Source organism: Anneissia japonica, unplaced genomic scaffold (genome assembly GCF_011630105.1).
Source record: "Anneissia japonica isolate Jap-2015-1 unplaced genomic scaffold, ASM1163010v1 scaffold287628_len271844_cov180, whole genome shotgun sequence".
In the NCBI taxonomy this organism is placed as follows: domain Eukaryota; kingdom Metazoa; phylum Echinodermata; class Crinoidea; order Comatulida; family Comatulidae; genus Anneissia; species Anneissia japonica.
The window spans coordinates 190,714-206,148 of record NW_022698634.1 but is presented as its reverse complement, the minus strand read 5'-3'; the positions used below and the strand labels follow the sequence as shown (position 1 = coordinate 206,148).

Sequence of the window (15,435 nt, the reverse complement as noted above, 5' to 3'; positions counted from 1 at the left end):
TCTGACACTGGACAGCACTGTTTTCTTTGCAGTAAACAGTAGTAGATCCGATGCAATAAAGCGAAAGGCAGGAGTATGTGCTCTTTTATGAAAAAGATAAAATGATGATCGCAGTTATACAAGACAATCATTTTATGGTGTACTCAGAGAGAGGGAGAGTGTCACAAATTAGAAAATTAGAGTATTTTTTGTACTCTGTTTAAAATTGACACTATATATCATTATTAGGTATCTTATTTGTATTGATAACATGTATTATAAGATAATTTGTTTCAGAATGTTGCAACTTCAATAACATTATTTCTTAAATTTGTTTCTTTTTTAAATGTTTTGGTTTTTTTTAAAGGTTTACCTACGACTTCTTCATTATAAGTAACAATGAAAACTGGAAAAAGAACACATTAAAAAAGCTGGAGGAAAGAAAGAAAAGAAATGGAAAAAATATGCAAGGATTCTATGATAAGCGAGACATCAGGCCTGGTGAAATTCGGCAAACTGCTGTTATTAATGCACTAAAAAAGAGTAAAGCATGCGTGATTGGATATATGAAGGTAGACATAACAGACCATCCATTGTATATTACAGTAATGCAACAAGAGCTTTTGCTAGAACAAAAAGAATACCGTAGAGGAAGACTCATTCCTGTTAAAACGGAAAAGGATTCTGTGATTCCAGATGAAATTGGTAATGTATTTCAAGTATATGATGGTTGGGAAAGTGATGCAGTTGACATTTTATATAAAGCTATTGAGAGTATTTCAGATTTTTTTTCATTTTGATTAGTGCCCTTTTGAATTTTCTGTTGGTGAAATGTTCATTAACAACATGGCAAAACTATTGTCATTGGCCTGGCCAATATCCAAAGGTTAGGGCTCAGCAGAACTGTTTCAACAATACTTATCAAATCACCTATTTTTATGTGTGGCAAGAGAATGGAGAAACATCCTTCTCAGTGGCAGATTCAAAAGGGGTGGGGGAGGGGCCAGCTGGCCTAGGGCCCCCTAAATTTTTCATTATTTAAAAATAAATTATTTCGCCAGGATCTCACCCATCCCCAGTTGGCAAATTCTGGCAAAACCACAGCTATATTCTAGAATGTCACTGTGCTGTTTAATATTCAAATTTAGTTAACAAAAACTATTCCATGTTGGCATGATTATCTAAGTTCCCAAGAGTGTTAGTACCATATCTGTAATAAATGTTTTTTTTTTTTTTTTCTAGTTGCATTTGAATATGTTTATCTTGTCGGACCATCCTAACAAACCTTTCTTGAGTTTAACTTAAAAAACCATTCCATGTAGGCATGTTTACTTTCACTGTAGTATCCAGTCGACTGTATATTATTAATACAGTATAAATATTTTTCCTTTTATTCAAAAATATTGCATCGTTATAATGTAGGGTAGGACATCTAATGCCAATCGACAGTACTTTTGTGAGACAAATGATAATAAAGGGGCAGTACAGTAGTAAAGCATTCCGATTTAATAAATTTGTATGAGATTCTTGTCCGTTTGGGCCATCCTGATTTCCTGGAGACTTTGGACAGGACCCCTTTTAACTCTGGTTAAAAGTGTGATGCGAAACACCCTCTCAAAACAGTGTTGAATTAAAAACAGAAATCATTCCATGTACGCATGTTTACAAGTTCTCAAGTGTTTATAACTATAATACTACAAATGTTTTTTAACTTGTAAACAATTGAACATGTTCATCTTGTGGTGGACCATCCTCACCAAACATTCTTGAATTTAACTTAGAAAACATTCCATGTAAGCATGTTTACTTAAGTCCAAAGAGTTAGTAACTGTTATAAAATTAATGATTATCTCACAAGACAATTTAACTCAGAAACAATTTGTTGGTTTACATTCATAAATAATTTCATGTCAACAAGTTAAGGCTTTAGAGCAGGATTCCTTATTTTAATTATACAGTATTTTTGACCAGTAACTGTATTCTTTTATTTTTGTACTGCATTTATACTCTCATGTTAAATATTTTTAGTGCTTTAAAATATTCATAATTGTACAATTATATTCCCGATATTATCTAATATTATGAATATTTTTATTTTTTAGTGTCACTTTATTCAGAATTTCTAAAATGCTGCTTAAAGTGTTTTAATAATATATCTTAATACTTTTTACTGTATTTTAATAATGTATTTATTGTATATTATATTGTTTTAATAAAATCCCTTAACCCTTTCAAGCTGGACCTTTTTAGGAAGAAGGTTATTTTTAAATAAATGCCAAAAAAAAGACGAAAAGAGGTTATTTCGAAATTGTTTTTGTTTGTTGGGGTTGGAAAAAGTTTGGCCTATGGGAAAAAATTGAAATTTTTAATTAGGTGGCATTGTGACCTTGGGGTGGCCATATTGGAAATCCCTATTTTCATAAATTTGTAAAAAAAGATAGAAATTCTTATGGGATGCTGTTTTTTTTTCACTGGATAATGGTGAAGATACATAAAATGAATAAAAAAAAATCAATAGTTTGATTTATTTTCATCATTTTATTCTAAAACAGACAAAAATCCATGTTTGTCGGCAGAATCGTGAAAAAAAAATTCCAAAAAATCGCTGCAAGATGAGTTTTTCGCAACAATTAGTCATTAACTCCATATAATTCAGTAGAAATCACCTCCAGTTCATAGAAACAACTATAGATGGCGCCTGCAGTACAGGAACAATTTTAAAAAGAATTATTTTCATTCCCCCGGTACTATCATGCCCTCGGTAGTACCGGGGGAAAGCAGCAAAAGGGTTAATGTGCTTTACTATATTTTAATGTTTTAATAATATATCATTTTAATGTTTTTTACTGTTTGGAACATAGCTTCAAAGCACATTTCTGTTATATTTATTTATAGTAGACTGAAGAAATTGAATTGAATTGCTGCAATGTATAGAATTTGAAATTCATATTAACTACTTGTACATTGTGCAGTGTGCTTTATGCGATACACAAATATTGATTTAAAGTGAAGTGGATATTGTGGTTTTGTGTTACAAATCAGTTAAATGCTTGAAAAACACATAATAGTTTGGTTAGTCTTAGAATAGTTTATGGCTATGTTCACACACGGTTAGCAGGATCCAGACAAATAACATGCACTCACCCGAACTATCATACTCTGTTATTTAAAAAAACTGTACTGGTGAAACTGCTACCAATGTTGGTTGGTATAATTTCATTGAGAGAAACTTGTATGGCCTCTATTCACATTTTAATGACAAATTCACTCTGTTTTTAGGAATTTTAAGTAAATTATAAAATTTTTATGGATGTGTGAGATAATAAAATGTAGGCATAAGACGTAAAAAGTGGGTGCTTGCTCATGCGCGAGACTCATGCATTATGCATGTGCATGTCCATACACTGGACAGTGTTAAGAAACAATATTAATGAGGCTGGATGAAAAGATCAACTACGTTGTATGTGATGTATCTTAAATTGTAATCAATCTTGTTTCTAATATTTAGTAGATCCAGATGATTTTTTTCTCAATTAAATTGTAATGATGCTTTATAAAAACTTTGTTAAAGAATAATTACTCTGTCCTCTGCTGAATTCACAGCCATCAAACATGCAACAGTTTTCGTAATTTTCACCTTAAGATTATACATGTTTAACACTTTCAACTAAATTTTCTTTTCATACAAAAAAAAATTAAGTATCAATTTCTTCCACAAGACATTTGAATTACTGTACTTGATATAGCTCTTCTATCTTACAAGAATGAATAACGAATCATCAAAATGCATTATAGCACTAGTGCGGGGCACACACTTCATAGGCCGAACTTATCTCCACTCTATGTGAGCGTTGGACAACTGCCGATTGTTGGCAAGTCCGAGTGAATGTTGATAAAAAAATCTGCTGCATGTGCCTTGTCGTGTTGAGTTCTCCATGGACTCGCAGGAACTGATACCTGTTGGTGCAGTTTGTGTCCAGCTTAAAGCTGAATTTACAACGGATCCGGACCAAAATTCGGATAGCGTTTCCGATGCGCTGAACGCCAGCGTCCCTATTCTTCGTGGTCCAATTTTGGTAGGCCTTCCAATCCGAAAATTTGGATTCAGTGTGAATGAGGCTTTATACTTCATATACTGTATTTAAAATTACATATCCTGCTTCATCAGACACCTGGGACTCAACAACATTAACCTACAACAGTCCAGTGAGTAATCACTTGTACCGAGATGAGTAATATTCTTCCTCAATTTCATAGAGGTCTTTCGCAAGGTCATCTCTGAGCTGCAAGAGCTTCATGTCAATGTCTGTCTGTACACCCTTTAGATAGTGTGAACGCTTGGTGATAGCTTCGTTAACAGAAGGGAAATCATTCAGGATCAAAAACTGTTTGATGTCAGCTACCAGTGTCATTAGAGATTCACCAGCTCGGACCTTGTGTAAAAGGATTAAAAATTAAATCATCATACAGATAGAGGCTGGGAGGGTGGGGAGTAGAAAAAAAAAAGTCAAGCTTAAACAAATCACACTCCAAATAATAACGCAAACATAAGGTGATTATGCATACAGTTGAACTTGCTTAAGTCGGATCCAAAATGACATTGAAAAATTGTTCGACTTGGATAAAATTCAACTTACAGATTGTTATTTAATGGAAAACACATCAATTTGGTACAGTATGTAAAATAAAATCGACTTAAAAATTATTTGAGTTAGGCAAAGTTGAATTATGCAAGATTAACTGTTATATAAATCCATGAAAATATGTAAAGTAATTATACAAGTTATGAATGAACCAAAAAAGGATAAAACAAAAAAACGTTGAATCTTAAAATGTTTCTGTCTCTTTTCGGAGTTACTGTCTTTTTGTTTTATTTAAGACTAATTAGTGGATCCTTTGGTTTTTAAAAAAGGATAAAAAATGATAATAAATCAACAAAATTAAGCTAATCCTTTATGATCATTATGTTTTTGGGATTTGAAGAAATATAAATCCAGACGAAAAGAATTCTCTCTTTTTTTAGATTTTCTTTAGAATCTTTCCTTGTTTTAATACTGTATATTACTACATTCGGTTTGATTGGTAAAATCTTGAAAATTCAATCAATTGAAAATTAAATCAAAACAGTAATTTAATAATAATTTCCAATTAGACATGGATCTAAAGAGTTATTGTAGATTTACCCCTTTTTTACTACATCATTCCATAAATTGATTACCAACCAGTTTAAGGGTCCATGCGAGGAATATACAAAAGCTAACTGCAGTATTTATGCATTGGTGAGAAAAATATTTTCCTGCTCAAAATTTCAATTGGAAGCTAATATACAGCACAAGTACCTGTTTACAAAGTAAGTATAACATATGCTGTATATGATTTTATTAGTCAAGTACGTTTAATAGCTCTAAACTGACATTATATTTTTAACATAGCAGAAAGTAGCAGGTAGGATGTGCATGTGTGATTAAGCACCATGGATAAGCTAGGTCCGGTCTGATTTGATGGAGGTGGAAAACATGCCTGTGTTTCACCAATCAGGTAATACTTACTATATTAGCAGCTCGAACTTGCATCTCATTGTGGTCTTGCTCCCCTTGTGTTTGTTGGGACACCTGACTGACTTCTTCAACCTTTTAAAAAAAAGTCATTTAGTTTAATGAGCAAGAAATAAATATAAATGCGAGAGCAGTCACTCTATAGAGTGCACACCTCCACCCTGTACCTGGATACCGAACAATACGCAGGCTTGTGTATGGGCGATTCCATTATATTCTTTTATGCTCAAGGTCAAGAGGGAAAACTGAATTCTATGACCTTAACATTTCCTCCAAAAGGTCAATCATTTTCATAATTATGTACCATTCCACTAAATTTTATGATGATCCATCCTTTAGTTTCTGTTTAATATCTCTGACAGACAGACATAACCTTGGCAGAGATAATAACATGGATAAGTAACATATTCGCAGAGTTGTCCTACCTACCTTGGCAAGTTTGATGATTTCTGTGAAATTTTCTAGCATAGAACGCACATCATCTTTCAATCTTTTGTTATACGACTTCAAAAGATGGTCTTTACTTTGAGGTATTGATGAACGCTGCCCAGCTTGTGCCATGATTGGTTTGAAACTTTAATATCTAAAAAAAATAATTTAATTTATATTAGGCTAATTACAAAAACAAATCATTGAGAGGGCGGGATGTATAGGACACTGCATTACGTACATAACAAAAAATGCCATGATCACCTCCAATAATAATGTTTAAAAAAGTGGCCAACTACACATAACTATCTGAAGTCTGCCATTTTGAGTCTCCGAGTTGTTCATTGGTGGAGCTGGCTTGAACTTAACCTTAGTTAAAGTTTGTAATATAGTTTAACATGATTTCTATCCAAAAGATAATGCTCTATTTATTATGGGTACGAGTCAGTCAAAATTTGGGTACGAGCTGTGGGTGCGACTACGCATTGGCATGTATGAGTTAGTCTGTATTCCTGATCTCAGACTCTGACAGCACTGACCTTTACCAATAGCTGAATTACTCATTGAGTGGTTTTAGTGAAGCCACCATGCCATGCTGTAAAGTTTTATTGTGTGATGGTACCTCAACAACCAGCTCAAACTTGTTGCGGAAGATATTTAGGTGAGCAGAATTTTAATTATTGTATAATACATTGCAAAATCTGAGCGGAAATTGGCCCTTATTTTCAGAAATGAGCAGGCAGATTTCTAGGCCAAATTTTTGCAAGGAGGATATATTCCCTGCGCAGGCATTACTACTTTACAGGTTGGATGCCATGTTGGGTAGCCCAAAACTTCACAAATACCTACGTCATCACAGCAAAAACCTTTTGAACCAGGGTGACGCTCACCAACAATGCAACATTGCTTGCGCTTTTGTTTTGTATGTACACTGTACAGGCGCATTGATGATTGAGTGGTTTGAGGCAGTGATTAATAAAAAACGCTGTGGCTACTGAGAGATACGGTACTGTATTTCTACTTCCATTTGCTAAAGGTCGGTAAATGGCATTATGTCACTATCACCCTATGAAGTGCAAGAATGTGTGTGAAGTCATCTTTCAAGACTGGCATTGCTGATCACCCACAATGAGCGGTGAAACGCGAACGATGTACTTGTAATAATAGAACATCAAACAATACTATACTGTACTTAGTACTGTCATCGATAAATAGGTGTATGGTTCCACTCAGTAAGAGTCATGTCATTTATCTGGACTACATACAGTAAACCATGTTATCAAACAAGGACTGAATCCTGTACCAAACTCTTGGCATACGCCTCTACTACTAGGCCTTGCTTAAATTCTTCGCTTAGACCCTTCGTTTGTAGGCGGCCCTGCTCTTTGACATAGATCAATCTGGGTAGCATATACTGTATCAGTCATAAACTAATTTCCCCATGGTCATACCAAGTCTGAAGTTCTCAACCCCCAAAATCTCATCCCAAGTTTTAGTACAAGAAGCTAGGTTATAATAATATATACTCAACATTAATAGTACGCTTTACAATCTGACCACAATATTCATACACTTTGAATGCACATGCAACTGTTATGGTACTTCCCCTATGATAAACATCATTCAACTAGAATCCAGATCAAGAGAATAAGTTTTCCCATCATGATTATTAGTGTCAAATTTTTCGAATATGCTTTTGATGCAGGCACATTTAAAACAGTACTATGGAAAAAAAAAATGCTAGTAGGCCTATATGAATCCTCTTCTTTAAACGTTATATCAGTTTTTTTAGTGCAAGTGTTGTCATGTAAACAGATTAGAGCAAAGACTTAGTAGTACTGTATGTGTGCCTGGGCATACTGTACGTCCTGAGGTTTCATGCCTTGCTTGATAAGGCTATAAATAAAAGACATGACTCTTATTAATGAGTGGAAACCTACGCCTATTTTTCGGTGACAGTATTATGAGAACCTGTAACTCTTTGCAATAGTTAATCATGTGCTAGGCAAAGGACATTTTCCGCTAGTCACACTGCTCACCTCACAAGTGACACTGTGGAGAAAGATGATGTCACACACATTTCGGCACATCATTGGGTGATGGTGACGTAATGCCACTTATCTTACCTTTTTAGCAAAAAGGAAGTAGAAATACAGTACCGTATCTCTAGCCACAGCGAAAAAAAAAAAATGATTTTGTTAAATCAATTAGTAGAAGTATTGCAAGAAACATTATTTTAAACAATAATTTAAACAAATGCCAATGCAAAACAAAAACTCGTCTAAACTGTTACATCACTACCAACATTGGGCTACCAACATTTACATGCCGTACAAAATACAATCTGTACAACCTAGCTAGGCCGATATTAGTAAACCACATAATAGAGATCAGTGAGTGGTTGCACACCGTACCCGTTATGCTAACTAAGAAGGATCCTGCTAAATAGGTAGACTAGCCTAGGCTAGGTCTAAGCCTGACTAACTAGCTAGGCCCTAGCCTAGCTAGGCCTAGAGTAGTAGGCCTAGCCTAGGCTTAGTAGGCCTAGACTCCTAGTTCGGGGCCGGGGCCTGCCTAGTAGTAGGCCTAGGCCCTAGCTAGGTATAAACAAGAAGGCGTCGTGATGTTAACTACCGTGAAATATTAAGGCTAAATGTAATGAGCCTAGGTTAGGCCCCTAGTTTATTCCCTACCTTCGGCTATAAAAAAAACACTGCTGTTTACATTTCAAGTTGTAGAAAACAGCCAGAAAAATTGTCCGCTCCGCCTGGAAACAAAACGAAGAAATGCGCCCTCTTTTGAAACTAGGCCTAGGCTAGCCTTCTCAATAACAAAATCGATCAAAAGTTTCCCAAGAAATCTATTTATTTTAATATTATTATTAAAAGTAATATATCTAAACGATAATAAATACAATATATAAAGACAAACTTTTATGGAACTTTCTTTTTTATTTAGTTGTTTGCTATCTTTTCTTCTTGGAGAGTATCAGGAACTGCTGGGTTTTCAAAGCACTTTTTATTTTTTAATATTTCGACCTCTCAACCTACGGCCAAAATGGTGAGTGGAAGAGTTAAATAAGTGTTGCCTAAAATCACTTTAAATCTACCACATCACTCTTGAAATTGAATTTTTCGATGAAAAAAGTTTATTTGTATGACCTTAAAGAAGATACATTAAGCCATTTTTTGTATCGAATATGTTTTGTTAATGTACAATAATGCGAAAAATATTTCTGCTCGGAACTATTAGTAAACATGAGCGTACCAGCTCAAATTATTTAGCAGCAGGGCAGACGCCTATATATCCTACATACGCTAGGCATTATGTAGGCATAGTATATCGTAATTGTATTTATTATGTACTGAAACATTTCCTGTTATGGATTTGTTGTCTAGCTACCAAACAAGGTCCTAGGCGTAGGCCGTAGACTAGGCTAAGCGGCAAGCCTAGGTATAGATAGGCCAAAGCTTGCGTGTTGTTGGGCTCCCAACCAAAACGTTAGAAGAAAGAACCAAAACAAGCAAGGGACGGGCTTTGATTGATGAGTGAATAGAATGGGGATTCTTTCCAAATACTCTCCTTCCTATCCTGAAAACCTAGGCTATTCTGTCTGTGTAAAGTTCCTTTCTAGTATAGTAGTACCACCTAGATTCTTTGGTAATAATATGTGGTGGAGCTAGGGTGATTGGACATTCGCATTCAATAATTGTTGTTGAATCAAGGATTTTTTAGTTGAATTAATTAATATTCAAATTTAGCTTAATTTTATTTATGCACTTTCTCACATAACTTTTAATTCTTAATTTTTTTACCTGAATTTTTTTCTCACAGTCACAACACATAATTATAAAACATTTTTACATGATTCAACCACTCATAAAGTACATTTTTTCAACAAAAAGGTACCTTTATAAATATAGGTTGATACAGGATTTCCGCGTTAGCTAGCACAACGAGCTCTACTTTTTTTCAATCAAGTAAGAAATTGCCAGAATGTCCGATTCAATTCTTAAATTTTGAAACCATTAAAGGCCAGTCTTATAATTTTAATTGGAATTTTCCCATGAAACATCCAACAACAACAAAATGTGGCAGTACCATCTTTTTGAACTTTCTTGTCGTAATCGAGGTTAATCGAACCAACGTTTATCATTGGCTTTAATAGTTGTCTTTCTGTATTTAGGCCTAGGCTCCTAGGCCCTATTTTTCGACCTGTGTACGCATTTGGATTATTACTAATTTTTGAAATAATTATTGTACGTGTGAATTTCATGTGAACACACATAGTCAAACAACAGCACCATACAATATAAACAATGACATACAATACGGCAAATAGATAATATTTCATAAACGTTTAATCAAAAAACTTCACGCTGCAAACTCAGACATTCTGGAAATTTCTTACTGATTGCAAAATGGCAGCTGCTCGTCGTGCTAGCGAACACAGATTCGCTGTACTTATTTGTGGGCTTATTTGTTGAAGAAGGTACTTTGTGAGTGATTAAATCATGTGAACATGTTTGTTAATTATATGTTGTGACTGTGAGAAGAACATTGAGGTAAAAAAATTAAGAATTAAAAGTTAAGTGCGAAAGTGCATTAGCGCCGGCAGTTTATATATTATTGAATTTATCCTGTGACTCATGATTGGTGGAATAGTATATTATTATTATTATTAGTAGCATGTAAGGTTTTTCAGTAAAAGATGTGATTAAGAAAAATGAAAAGGCAGGAATATAAAATTGAATTTAACTAGGTACCGTATTTCCTCAGGTATAAGCCCACCTCAGCTATAAATCCATCCCCTACTTTACGCCTAATTTTATATACCAGCCTTTCCTCGGGCAAACTCCCAGGTATAATTATAATGAGTAGCTTCTCCTGACTTTTGTAAATACTCCAAATTTCCTTTTGATTGAAAAGGGGATTCCCCAGGATTTCCGCACAAATTGCATTAGCCACTATTCCAGTCTCATTGATGTCAGTTAATTTCATTAAGTCTAGGTGTACAGCGATTGTATAATTAAATATTTTATTTTCAGCCAAAAGCCAAGAAGACAAAGGGAAAGAAGGTGGCCCCAGCCCCTTATGCAGCAAAGACTGCTGCACCAAAGAAAGTGGTTAACCCACTCTTTGAGAAGCGACCCAAGAACTTTGGTATTGGCCAAGACATCCAACCAAAACGTGACTTGACGCGTTTTGTGAGGTGGCCAAAGTATGTACGTCTGCAGAGGCAGAAGGCTGTCCTGTACCAACGTCTGAAGGTTCCACCTAGCATCAATCAGTTTTCTCAAGCACTTGACCGACAGACAGGTAATTTATATGTACTCTTTATTCATGAATCTAAAACTTGTGATACTCCAATGATGCACTTGAATATTTGCTAGATGAATACCATTTTGTTATGAAATCATCCTATTGTAACTGAGGTACATCACAGTTTATTTTTGAAAGATGTTTTTTTTTTTAAATTTGGTCATTTTAATATGAATTATTTTAAAATCTAGCTAATAATCATGTATTATATTTTCAGCTACTCAACTTTTCCGTCTTCTGAACAAGTACCGACCTGAAAACAAGGAGGAGAAGAAAGCCCGCCTCCGTGACCGTGCAGAGAAGACAGCTAAAGGCGAGGAAAGTGCCCCAACAAAGCGTCCACCTGTTGTACGTCAAGGTATAAACACCGTCACCTGCTTGATTGAATCCAAGAAGGCTCAGCTGGTGGTCATCGCTCATGATGTTGAACCACTGGAGGTGAGATAATGTTAAACGTTTTACAGTGTATTACATGCTATTGCTGACGGCTGTTGGGGACACTGATTGGTCGGTTGATACAGGAAGGCGTCCCAATTGCAGACAGACTGTGCAGTAAATAAATTGCAGTGTAACACTGTTGCAAATGTGTGGCAATTTTATACAAGCCAAACTTTAACTTTTTTGATAATTAACCTAAGGTTCCACAGAACGACAGTGCATTTGTCTGATAATGAATGTGTTTGTGAGACATGCACGTTATCCTGGTTATGTTCTGATTGGTCGGTTGTTAACTTTGATTGATACAATGAACATAAGACTGAAGTTTTCATTTCCTTCCCCTATTAATCCCTGCAGTTTGTTGATTTAAAACTTTGGTATATTTTTGGATGCAGTGTTTGCAATGATGTTTGAATTTCTTCACCTGAAACATCATGTGGATATAAAACCGAGCTTTTTAATACTGAGCAAACACATCATTTTCTGTTCATCCATCTTAAAACCACTATCATGGTGAAATATTCCAGAAATTTATTCTTTAAAAAAATGGTTTGCCACCATGAATGTGAATTTAGTAAATAATAGTATAAATTTTTTTCAGAACATGTAAATGGCAGGTGATTCCCAATGGGAATAGGAGTTAATTTTCTTTACAACCTAACCTACTTATCTCTATCTTGGAGTAAAACAGAATAAATACATGAAATATTAATGGTTTATTACAGATTGTGATGTGGCTTCCAGCCCTCTGCCGTAAGATGGGTGTCCCATACTGCATTGTAAAAGGCAAAGCCCGCCTGGGACAGGTTGTTCACAGGAAGACCTGTACCTGCCTAGCTTTCACCCAAGTCAACAGTGAGGACAAGGGCTCCCTCAACAAGCTCATTGATGCTGTCCGAACCAACTACAATGACAGAGGAGATGAGGTATGAAAACTTAATTATTAAAACACTTTTTGTGTGTTTGAAAATGGTTAAGAATATTAATAATAGTGTTAAAATAATATCTAAAGTGCCACTCAAATATAGTTCAAGTTATACTAAATTCGACTAAAGCAAAGTTGAATTTTATTCGAGTTATATCACGATAGCAACTTTACTTGGAAAGTTAGGCCTTACAGAGACCGGAACAAATTAACATGCACTGACGGTACATGCACGATTTTGACCGCACATTTGGCCTAGTACTGTGGAAGTAAAGGCCTAGGCTTCCTAAACTTCCTTGAAAGCTGTATTCTTCAGAGTAGCAATACATTACATTAATTCTTCAGTTATTACATTATATTTAAAAATGTTTTGTTAATTGCTTCTATGCCATTCATTTGAATACAGTATAAAGAGAAATCAGTTAATATTTAAATTAAAGCTTAATCATATTTATATTTGATAAACTAACATTTAATAACTGATTTTTGCATGGCCATCAAGCAAACACGTTTTAAAAAAGATAAATTTAGTTGGAAAATCCCAAAGACCAAACCAATACTTACTAGGTGAAAGTCTATTTATATTTATATTTCAACACGTATATTGATAGTAAGTAAACCAGATGTGTATACCCCGCCACAAAATGGACCATTCAAAAATTGCCCACTGAAATGCACGTACTTGCTTCTCGCTGCACTGCAAGGAGAGCAGGTGATGCTCTGCAGATAGTTTTTATGCAACAAAGATTGGGATGAAGATAAAACTAGCATATTTGTTTTATATGACGGGTTATTCCCTATGCCCAAATTCCATAAGACATTTATCTTACAATTACTGTACGTATCTTACAATACAATTAAATTTACTGTATTTAAAAAAAAAAAAGTGAAGTGACATAAAAATAAATTAAACTTTGACAATTTTTTTCGACTTGAGCACATTCGACTAAACGAGTTTGACTGTAATTGTGAATGACCCCAAACATAACAGGGGTTTTAACATTTATGTTTCTGTTAACTGCTTGCAATGATGTTTGAATTTCTTCACCTGAATTATACATGTGGTTACAAACCAATGAGCTTTTTAACCCTGAGCAAGCAACCCTGTAGTACATCATTTAAGTGCAGTATATTCTGTAATTTATTTGTGTAATAATTAATACATTTCTTACAAATCATGCTTTATCCTTCGTCTTACAGATCCGTCGCCACTGGGGAGGTGGACATGTTGGAAAGAAGAGTCAAGCAAAGATAGACAAATTTGAACGACTCAAGGCAAAGGAACTTGCTAGCAAAGTTTAAAAGAGAATAAAAATACTGTAATGCTCGCCAACATAAATCATCTTTTTGCTCTGTAAAAATAAAATTAAAAAGAGAAAGAAGTCATGTCTGTGTATTTGCATTACTAGTGAATTTTTTTTTCTGAGATGATTAGTCTGGGACTGTTTGATGTTATTGTTAGACATTTTTCCATACTTTTTGTCTGGAACATGAATTGCTCTCATCAATCTAAAAATAAGCTGTCTTGTTATCTCGTTCAGTCTGCATACCACTATTGTGTTGTTGCAGATTCTTACAAAAATTTGTTCCACATACAGGTACTAAATAGGGAGTGCTAGATAACTTCTCATCTTGGAATTAGGCCAAATAGAAAAAAATGTTGTTGACCACGCCCGACTGACCCAAATTTAACGGAATTCAGGGTCGGCTTTTTAATTTTAGTTTTTTTTTTTTTTTTTTTTTACTTCAAGGAACAAAATTAATTTTTCATGAGCTAATAAGGCTGAAACAGCCTTGGCTAGTTGGCCAAGGCCTAGCCTATTTTGATGCATGATCCGCGATGCTAATCAAAAATTGTTGTCTTATTTGTGTATTTTCTACTTTTTACACATTTTTGGTTTAAAAAAAATAGTGTTATTCTACTGACCTACACATTTTTTTTTTGTTCTAAAACTCTGTACTACAGTCTGATGGTGAGACAATGTGGTGTGAAAATCTGTTGATCTGAATTGTGAAAGCATACCCTGTATATTACACTAGAGTACTGTACAGTATTATCAATCTGTACATTTAAACAGCGTTCAGTACAGTAGCCTCCAAGTGAAACTCAAATTTACACTGCACAGTAAAAGCATAGCCTCCCCATGGTGTGATTTTTCTCTGAGAATTGAGTACGAATTTATATAACCAATCGGACTTGCCGAACTTAAATTAGGGTAAACAAACAACTTACTAAAACAGAGACAAAATAAATTACAATTTCAACTAAATTAAAAACCAAAGATCTTATAAACACAAGCACAAGATAGCGTTCTCTGCGATTTACGCGTAACAAATAGAAGCGTCAATTTGGCAGAAAAAAACAAAAAAGTATTCATTTTTGGGAGAGGGCGTCATAGCTGTTGCCATGGAACTGAGATGTTTCCGGTTCTGTACACGTGATTGATACCTTGGTTGCTGTATTTAAACGGTGACGTACGGCTGATACATAATTTGCACACATAACAGAACAGAAATCAAACTACTACTTTTTTAGTTATAAAAAAAGCAAGATAAAAAATACATAAATCTAAATAATTTTAACCAAAGTGCTGAAATATTCCTTACTTTTTTTTTATTGCTTCAGGATTTCAATAAATTTTTTATTTACATGCATTTACATAAAATAATATAGGCATTAAAATCAAATTTTTATTGCTTTCATTGTACAGTATATTGTATTTCCTTTATATTTTTACATGCTTCATGATTTCAATAAATTTATAATTTACATGCATTTGTATAAAT

At 34.4% G+C, this 15,435-nt stretch overlaps 3 protein-coding genes and 2 non-coding genes across 18 annotated transcripts in view; 4 read left to right on the top strand and 1 right to left on the bottom strand.

Moving 5' to 3' along the window:
- Nucleotides 1-3,526, top strand: part of LOC117102707 (cell wall protein IFF6-like) — a 31,149-nt gene extending 27,623 nt beyond the window's left edge. For 11 of the 12 annotated variants that reach the window (XM_033243100.1, XM_033243109.1, XM_033243108.1 and 8 more), the window contains one exon: nucleotides 348-3,526. In XM_033243100.1, the coding sequence (XP_033098991.1) occupies nucleotides 348-779 (432 nt within the window). In that variant the 3' untranslated portion in view covers nucleotides 780-3,526. Of the gene's footprint in view, nucleotides 1-346 lie in introns of all 12 variants that reach the window. The other variant, XR_004444459.1, reaches the window with a different exon arrangement.
- On the bottom strand, nucleotides 2,804-8,759 carry LOC117102708 (mediator of RNA polymerase II transcription subunit 22-like). Of its 3 annotated transcripts, none has more exons than XM_033243112.1 (4): nucleotides 8,688-8,756; nucleotides 5,964-6,117; nucleotides 5,529-5,609; nucleotides 2,804-4,412 (listed from the first exon to the last, which is right to left on the bottom strand). In XM_033243112.1, the coding sequence occupies exons 2-4, from the start codon at nucleotides 6,093-6,095 to the stop codon at nucleotides 4,194-4,196; spliced, it is 432 nt and encodes a 143-aa protein (XP_033099003.1). In that variant the 5' UTR covers nucleotides 6,096-6,117; nucleotides 8,688-8,756; the 3' UTR covers nucleotides 2,804-4,193. The 3 variants fall into 3 exon arrangements, with proteins under 3 accessions (XP_033099003.1, XP_033099004.1, XP_033099002.1); XM_033243113.1 differs by lacking the exon at nucleotides 8,688-8,756 and adding an exon at nucleotides 7,935-7,994; XM_033243111.1 differs by having other exon boundaries at nucleotides 3,215-4,412; nucleotides 8,657-8,759.
- A 2,246-nt stretch (nucleotides 8,760-11,005) lies between these two features.
- Nucleotides 11,006-14,034, top strand: LOC117102695 (60S ribosomal protein L7a-like; the record flags this gene model as incomplete). Its single annotated transcript, XM_033243080.1, has 4 exons — nucleotides 11,006-11,282; nucleotides 11,503-11,723; nucleotides 12,449-12,649; nucleotides 13,849-14,034. Coding segments are annotated over 4 exons (801 nt in total), but the record flags the coding sequence as incomplete, so codon positions are not given.
- On the top strand, nucleotides 12,122-12,195 carry LOC117102714. The gene has a single exon (XR_004444461.1). It is a non-coding gene; the product is annotated as a small nucleolar RNA SNORD36 (small nucleolar RNA).
- LOC117102713 lies at nucleotides 13,671-13,747 on the top strand. Its single transcript, XR_004444460.1, has one exon. It is a non-coding gene; the product is annotated as a small nucleolar RNA SNORD36 (small nucleolar RNA).
- Nucleotides 14,035-15,435: the final 1,401 nt, after the last annotated feature.